This window comes from Elephantulus edwardii, unplaced genomic scaffold, assembly GCF_000299155.1.
Source record: "Elephantulus edwardii isolate Elephantulus edwardi_28Jun2011 unplaced genomic scaffold, EleEdw1.0 scaffold00573, whole genome shotgun sequence".
Classification (NCBI taxonomy): domain Eukaryota; kingdom Metazoa; phylum Chordata; class Mammalia; order Macroscelidea; family Macroscelididae; genus Elephantulus; species Elephantulus edwardii.
In genome coordinates this window covers 36,370-45,410 of record NW_006400323.1, presented here as the reverse complement: position 1 = coordinate 45,410, position 9,041 = coordinate 36,370, and the positions used below count along the sequence as shown (strand labels likewise).

Below are 9,041 nucleotides of genomic sequence, written 5' to 3'. Positions count from 1 at the left end.
CCACTGTTCTTTCAAAACAGATGAAATTGACTGTTTCCAACCTACTGATGTTCCTTTTTTCACTCACATTTCTACTTTGTGCTGCCTCCTTTGGGTTCTTGACCATCGAGTAATGTGTACATATGTTCACACAGCAAGTACCCCCAATGTCTTTATAATTCTTTCTGGTCTAAATAGTAGCAGAACAGGTATAAGAAGTGTCCAATCAGCATTGTCCCCCGTCCTTGACTATCAGTCCATGATTTTTGACACGGACAACTCTCTCCTTTATTTAAGAAGTGTGCAATCAGCGTTGTCCCCTGTCCTTGACTGTCAGTCCATGATTTTCGACACGGACAACGCTCTCCTTTATTTAATTGCCTAGGTCCTCTTTGTCTCTTGGGTTCGGATATTTGCTGCAAGGTTTCCCATCGACTTATACTTGAGGGGGATGATTTAACCTGACTGTAGGCATGCAGGGATGATTTTGTAGAAACTCGTGAACGACGGGCTAGAGTCCTGTAGACTCTCTGATAGGAAGCAGCTTGCTGGTGCCCATGGGTAATGCAGGCTGGTGGTGCAGAGAGTGGTGAGCAGTATGTCAGGCTGGATGCAGCCGGGTATCGTGCTCCAGGTGAGCAAAGGTTGCAAAGAGTGTCAGCCTAGAGGTCTCGTGAGCTTGTATGCTCCTGTCGTCGGTAGAGGCTTGTGTCCTGTCCGCCTCCTCTCCCCTTCATACTATAAAGACTAATGCCTAAAATAAATAAAAGTTAATGACTGGTTAGGAAAACCCTCTGAATGAGGCAGTGAATGTACCACGTGAAGGAACAGCGCTGAAATCTGATTCCCTGCGCAGATCTTGGTAGAAAACAGAACTTTGTCCTAGCAGTGTCATGTCTTGGCTTTATAAATCTGTCAGGCTCATTCGTCCTTCTTGTATCTGTGGGCCAACCTGGCACCTTGCTGATCCACAACACGTTGTGTGTTTTCAGGCGCCACTGTTGGTGGAGGACGTGGTCATCCTCTTCAGACAGAAAGAGTGGGCTTTGCTGACTGTGGCTCAGAAGAAACTCTACAGGGATGTGATGATGGACACCTTAAACAATGTGGACTCCATAGGTAAACGTAGCATTTTCTGTATTTGTGAATCTTTTCATGCATACAGCATTTATGCACAAACCTGACTTTGAATCTGTACTGAAGAATTGGAATGCAAACTTCTCTTAACACAGGCACGTTCCCTTGGCTTTTGGCACTCACGTATGCAGAATCACTCCTTCGTGTGAGAGTCTGCGTCTCCTAGGATATTTTATCTTCCTAGGATCACAGGAACTCCGGTGTACCCGTCAGCTTCATGGGTCAGAAGTGAGGGCAAAGTCTTTGGAGAAGTACGAATAGAACCCCTTGAGGGCCCCTGGGTTGGGAACCACTGTGGGATTGTGATTTTGCTAAGAATTGAGAGAGAACATTTTTACGTAAACCAAATAGACAAAGTCTGTTTTGGCTTGAGGAGACAATGGAAGGGATGATTGCATGTTCCTTTCTGCGTCTGCGTTCCTGTCCTGGATACACTTTTTATATTTTCCGTATCCTCTGTGTCCTACGAGATGTGATACTATGTATGTATTATGTGATCATAGGTGCATATATTGTGTGGCGTGTGAGTCATCTTTCGCAGAGGAAAGCTGCCTTTTAGATCACAATTCCTTTTATTTGCCCCAGAAGTGCTTCTTTGTGGATACTTTGTAACCGACTGGCGTGTCTGCTATTCATTGTTTCTTGTGGTAGTTTCTGAAGCCACTGTGTCTTGGATGACTGTCTGTGTGTCAGTCTAAAAGTACTGCTATAGAGAACACTCAGCGGGAAGTTTGCTGGAAACAGTCTCCTGGACAAGCACGGAGACGGACGTGTCCCAAGACAACAGGGTGTGTTTCTTTGACCTCACTAGACCCAGCAGAGTAGCTGTGAAGGCTTAGTTAATGAGAAAGTCCTTGAGAGTTTGCAAAAAATAGAGATACATTTCTTGTGTACTTGTTAGGATTTTCTGGACAAATCTATAAAGCTCTGATCTTTGGACACATTTCTTACAGGTCTCAGAGATAACTGTTGGCTATATTACTTTCAGATCCTTGAGATCATTGTTTCCTGTGTAGCAAAAAAGTCTGGCTCTTCTGATGGGAATGGAATGCTTGTATTTTCTATATATGCTGAGAAAAATAATAAACACTCAGGGCCTTGGGCTTTGCTTTGGTCCCCTGTGCCTTGGTTTTTCCCTTTGTCTGTCTCTGTTTTATATCCTCAGGTTCCAGCTGGTAAAACTGTTGAGTTTCATGTTGTCAGACTCAGTTTTATTTTTATGACAGGCATTGAAAACCTTGGTGATGGAGAAGCATTATCCCCTGCATGTACACAGCCGAAATCCTTTAAGACTCCACATCCTTGGCCTTCGCGGAAACTTACAAAATTCCATGGCAGAGAAGTTCTCCGTAAAAACCAAGATGACGATTTGAGGTGACTATCCTGCAGATTTAAGACAGAAGAACCTTGTCAGAAGCGTAGTCACTTGGAGACAGCCGTCAGGAAGTCTCCTGTGTTATGAAACTCAATTCCAGTGACAGTGTTTTGACTGGATTATGATGCGTCAGCCTCTGTGAGGGAAAACCCTTGTGTCAAGAGACATTGCTCCGTATTGTGGGTAAAATATACTTCCTCAGAGCTGCATGCATGTTGTGTTATTTTTTTTCCAGAACTCCAGTAGCAGAGCCGCTATCTGAAGGGATTGAGGACAGCCACCCTGGGAAAACCTTCATCAGAATTCCAAATCTTCCCTGCTCGCAGGGCAATCGTCTGCAGGTGAACCTGTGGAAGACGCCCATTGGTGAGGGTAGCTATGCATGTCACAAATGTGGACAACATTTCTGTACCTTCTCGTTATTTTGGATCCATGTGGTAGAAGAGCATGTATGGACAGAAAGCTCTCAAACCTATGTTAATCCTTTCCCTTTTGTTTCCTATAAAGCATGTACGTTTCCACAGAAGCTTTGTGAATCTACAGAAAATGGGAAACCCTTTCCTTATTCCTCTCACCCTACGAGTACAGCAGACATCACCTTAGATAGAAGACTTCCCAGTGGGGAAGAGCCTTATTCATGTAAGGTCTGTAGAAAATCCTTTCGTTCTTTCTCTTGCCTGAGCAGACATGCAAGAACACACAGAGATGCAAAGCCTTATGACTGTAAGCAGTTTGGAAACACATTTTCTGAAGCTGCTCCTCTTAGCATCCACGCAACAAGTCCCTTAGCTCAGAGACCTTGCAAAGGTGACAAAAGCCAGCAAGCATTTCTGCAGCCAGGTGACCTCACTCAGCATACAGTTCACACAGGAGAGAGGCCTGGTGAAGGGAAGGGACCTGGGGGGAAAACTGCATCTTATTTTAACCCGCTCACTGTACATGCAACAACTAACAGGGGAGAGAGACCGTATGAGTGCAAGGAATGTGGAAAAGCATTTCGGAAATCCGGTGATCTCTCCACCCATCAAAGAATTCACACGGGAGAGAGACTGCATACCTGTCAGGAATGTGGCAAACCCTTCCTGTATCCTGCTCAGCTCCGTTCCCATCTGAGAGTTCACACACGAGAGAAACCTTACATGTGTCAGGAATGTGGCAAATCTTTTTGGCGATCCAATCACCTCACCGCACATAATAGTGTCCACACTGGAGAGAGACTTTACAAATGTCAGGAATGTGGGAAACCTTTTTCCCGGATCGATCATCTCCGTAAACACACAAGGATTCACACAGGAGAGAAACCTTATCAGTGTAAGGAATGTGGGAAAAGTTTTTCTCATCTCACCAGTCTAACTGTCCATGGAAGAACTCACAGGGGAGAGAAACCGTTTGAATGCAAGGAGTGTGGGAAAACATTTTCTCTGCGTGTTTCTTTAACGGAACATGCGAGGTGTCACACAGGAGAGAGACCCTATAAATGCAAGGCGTGTGGGAAAACATTTTCACAGCTGAGTAACTTCCGTAAACATGAAAGAGTTCCGACAGGAAAGAGACCTCATCAGTGTCAGAAATGTGGGAAGATGTTTCCTGTGCGTGCGTGTCTCACTGAACATGCAAAAATTCACACCGGAGAGAGACCTTACGTATGTGAGCAATGCGGGAAAACCTTTTTAAGATCCTGTGAACTCGCAAAACATAGAGCGATTCACACGAGAGGGAGACCTTACGAATGTCAGGAGTGTGGAAAAACATTTTCAGAGTTTACTTCGTTGGGGACTCATAGCAGAATTCATACAGGAGAGAGACGTTATGAATGTCAGGAGTGCAGGAAAACATTTTCACAGTCGGGTAGCCTTGTCCGACATCAAAGAATTCACACAGGAGAGAGACCTTATGAGTGTCAGGAGTGCGGGAAAACATTTTCACAGTTACCTTCTTACAGGAGACATAGCACGATTCACACAGGAGAGAGACCTTATGAGTGTCAGGAGTGCGGGAAAACATTTTCACAGTTACCTTCTTACAGGAGACATAGCACGATTCACACAGGAGAGAGACTTTACGAATGTCGTCATTGTGGGAGAGCCTTTTCACAATCAGGTAACCTTGTGAGACATAGAAAAATTCACACAGGAGAGAAAAGTTAAGCGCGTCAGCAAAGTGGGGAAACATTTTGCAAAAGCAAACACCTTCAGTGCCTATAAAAATTCACCCCCAAGAGAGGACTTTGGAAAATAAGGAAGGGAAGGGACGCTTTAGTGACCCTGTTACACACAGTACGTGTGGAGAGTTTATCCAAGTCAGACCAAAGTAGGGAATGTTGTCAGCATTTCCACAATCAGATGGCATCAGGACATGGCAAGGATTCACAAAACAGAGACCTCACGTGCAGGTGGGCAGGGGAGGACACAATCGATGTGTCCCTCAGTCCTCACAGCGGGAGATGTTTACCCCCACGCTGGAGAAAGGCTGCAGGAATGTCAGATATACAGGCATTGGGCGCCTTGCAATTTACTCCCGATTGGGAGATGGCTAAAAAAAGTAGGCCTCAATCAATCTTCCTTATCATGTTCCATAGGACACCTGTCATTCTATCTTGCAAAATCAGACGCTTGCTCAGCTTTTTATCTTTGTCGTGCATGTGAGAGTCATTTAGTGTTTGTTGAAGCTGAATCAGTTTTCATTAGTGCAAATAAGTTTTGCAAGCCGTGTCTATTGTTTTGTATACAGCAATGAATGAATGCAAAGTCGCCTTGTCTGTAAACTTTTGTTAAAATCAGAATTGAAACGTTTATTATGATAAAAAATATTTTCTTCCCTTCTTAGTTTCAAGTCAAAATTGTTCCTTCTTAAAGTTTTTCCACATTTCAAAGGCTTTGATTCTTGTAGTCTCTATTCATTGTCTCATTTTCAGAGACATCAGAAGGTCGTTCACCAACAAGTTTCTATCATCACAGAGAGGAGATAGTCCGTTGTTGTTGACCAGGACAAAGAATAAAAATGGGAACACCAGGAATGGGTGGGAGAAGGGAGATTGAAGCAAGGGGGGGCTAACAGCTCCAAGACCTGGAGCCCAAATCTCCAGCTTTTATGTAGAATTACCAGAAGTAAATCACAAAAAGGAAAAAAAAAATTCCTTATTAATGAAGCTATGTTTTTTTCAGCGACTATTCTTTTTTTATCTCGGCAATAGAGTGATTTACAAGCACAAGCAGTTGCTGTGCAGGGGTCTAAGGGTGGTATCTCCTTGTCTGCAGGGAGAGCTTCATTCCCTCTGAGGAATTCTGGCTTTTTTTCTGCCTCACTCAGGTCCTGTGGAAGCATTTGGCTCCCAACAATTCCCCCTTTTGTTTTAGTCATTATTTTGGATCTGAGCTTGTGATTTCAATATATCATCTGTAAGATTACCGTGATTCCTAATATGTTTCTTAACCCTATCACAATTTCAGTCTGTATCATTCCATTTTATGCAAGAACTCAAAACTGTAATACTCCAATCACAATTTTATTTGTCTCGGTCAAATAGTAATGTCATCTTTTATCAATACTATTCATTGTTCAAAATCTGTTCATCAGGTATTCAGTTCTAAATTTGTCTTTGAGAAGACCGTAACTTTTCAGAATTTTGTTACCCATGTTTTCACATAATCTGCAGTGTGAATACTTTGATATCAAACCACCCCAGCTGTCGTGCCTGTGGCAGTAACGGTGAAAATTCATAAAATTGCAGCAATAATTAATGAATTTTTTTGCTTTCTTTTTAAATTTTTTAAAAAATTTTACTATTTTCTCTCTGTGTCCCTTCAAATCAGACCTGACTGGTTCAGAAGGACAACAGCCTGTGGATTTGTCTTTTTGCTCTTTTTAACAATTCGATTGTTTCATGTTTTTTGTTTTGTTTTTTTCTTTTTTTAAATTTTTATTTTTTTATTTTATTACTTTTTTGTGTGTGTACCATCAAATCAGATCTGACTGGTACAGGAGGAGATGGTCCCTCCCTCTCCAGTAGAACATCTGATGGATTTGAACTGTGCACCTCTGAGATTGCAGTGCAGCTTCTTGCCACTAGGCCACCAGAGCTCCCTTGGATTGTTAAATGTTTTAAAATCACACTTTCAGCAGATGGTTGCCATTGTCTCTCTAATTTTACTGACAATTATAATCCAGTTTGGGATCTCAGTATATAAGTAATTTGATTAGATGATAAGATAATAGAGACATTTAAACAAGTGTATAACGAACAGTTTGAACACTATAATGTCAAAATCATAGAATCCCATCAAGGTGGACCTTACAAAAATACATAAGGTAAGGGGAGCTCTGGTGGCCTACTGGCAAGAAGCTGCACTGCAATCCCAGAGGTGCATGGTTTGAATCCACCAGATGCTCTGCCAGGAAAGGAGGGACAATCTCCTCCTGTACCAGTCAGATCTAATTTGACGGTACACTCACACAAAAATAATAATAAAATAAATTTTAAAAACATACATAAGTTAATGAAACACAGGCATGAATAGGTTTAATTTCTTTTAAATTTAAGGCTAGTAACATTGTTAGTATAACTTTGAATACTTTTTTTATCCAAACAGCTACATGTTTCAGTACAGTGCCTATTTTCCATAAATATTGTTGGTAAGAAAAATTACCAAGTAAAAAATTTTTGGTAACAAATACGGATCCCCCATTCACTCTCCAATCAATATCACTTCCATAGGAAATATTAATGAGAACTCATCTTTGTTCTCCTTTACATGGTTTCCAATATATCCATTCTCTAATGAAAGAATAAAAGGGCAAATGGCAGGGAGGAACCTCAAGATTACCTTGATCACCTGGTATTTCTATGAAAACCATTTGACATCCATGCCTTAGCTTCCATTTTTAAACAATGGAATTCATTCCCATGCATATGGCGGAAATAATCAGGTCCTACACTACAGTTGGAAAGTGGAGTACATCCTGACCCAAGTCTCTGGCATTGAAAATTTGCAGCCAAAAAGTTTATACAGTTTAGCGAAAAAAATTGCAGTTCTGGACAGTAAGCAGTTTATGAAGTACTACAATTATTTCTTTGTGAGTTATGACAGCAATGTTATTTGTGAAGAGACATGTAAGGCCTTCCAAATTTGTGCAATTATGAATCTTGATTATATTTCCTATATAGATTGTCTCAAAGAGTTTTATATACAGCACAGTCACTAATATTTTAAAGTTTGTGTTCATGGAAGTTGGTTTATTGCCTTGTTTCTGAGATAAATTCATAGACATTTTTATGCAAATCTTTGTGAATTTCTTCTGACAGGACTAGCAAAATTTCTTTGTTTTCTTTCCTTTTTAAGAAATGATGTCCAGCTGTGGATATTCTTTAAAATCTATTTTTATATCAAATATATTTAAATTACCTACTAGTAGAATTTGGAAGGTGGAGTGGCATCCACTTTGGTAATAGCTTGCTTCCAGAAACACTATGAACCTGGAGCGAGGATGAAAGGCACCCAAGCGTCAAGGACTCTCCTTCATAGGGTCGCTATGAGTCGCCTGTGACTCAGCGGCATTTAACAACAACAACACTACAATTCTAAATTGGGTTTGGGGGGCGGTCTCAGGTTATCATGGGGGCCTGGAAGCTGCTGACTCATTATTATAAATAGGTACAATAGTATCAAACCAAAGAAGTACTTTTAGTAAGAAAGGATTAGGATTAGAGGTCTAATAGCTGGTACTGTCTGCCATTCCTACCTGGCTCAATACAGGTAAAAACAGCTACACATAGCTAAGAACAGATGTTCAGAAGATACTGGTTTCCATACATTTTGTAATATTTTTTTTTCCTTCCAATATTGATTTCTTTATCTGGCTCCATGAAGGTGTCTCAGCCTTTCCAGAAATCACCCTGGTACCTCACAGCTTGCCGGTGTAAAGTTTATCCATTCCACAGCTCTGTGGTCATCGAAGTGTGGCCTCTTTGACCTCATCTTGGGGTTTCACGTTGTTAGATGTACCCACAGGGTTTCTGTACCTATACAAATAGAAGCACATCTTCAACCCCATCTAGTGACAGATTCCTTTTCTCATTCGTTAGAGGTTATCTCAGATACATATGCTGATTCTGTTACTTTGTTGATTGTAATACCCAGTGTCTTTCAGCTAGAGTTTCTCCTTTCTCAAATAGTTAAAGTAAATAAAACTTTTTATACGTTAGTCTGAGGAGATGATATTTGTCCTATTCTGTCACACACCCCACTTTTTATTCCCCGCCCCCCCAGCATAGTTTGAAAGGTCAAATTAGCCCTTTCTATTAAGGCTTGTCCTTGGAGATGTTAATGAATACCAGTAATATGTTGAATGTTCTGTTGTTGTTATGTGCCGTCGAGTCGTTTGCGACTCATAGCGACCCTATGCACAACAGCCCTAAACCCTGCTCTATCCTGTGCCAACCGCACCGCCTCTGATACTCCCATCCCAGTTACCCCAGTCACCGAATCAATCCACCTCATAGAGGGCCTTCCCCTCCTGCGCTGTCCCTCCACCCTCCCAAGCATGACGTCCC

General features: G+C 41.7%; 1 protein-coding gene across 1 annotated transcript in view; it reads left to right on the top strand.

Annotated features, from left to right (window-relative positions):
* The first annotated feature begins 577 nt into the window (after positions 1–577).
* Positions 578–9,041, top strand: part of LOC102876611 (zinc finger protein 540-like) — a 9,806-nt gene continuing 1,342 nt past the window's right edge. The window contains exons 1-5 of the mRNA XM_006903339.1: positions 578–613; positions 972–1,098; positions 2,282–2,291; positions 3,447–3,509; positions 3,594–3,820. Coding sequence (XP_006903401.1) covers positions 578–613; positions 972–1,098; positions 2,282–2,291; positions 3,447–3,509; positions 3,594–3,820 — 463 coding nt within the window. The remainder of the gene's footprint in view (positions 614–971; positions 1,099–2,281; positions 2,292–3,446; positions 3,510–3,593; positions 3,821–9,041) is intronic.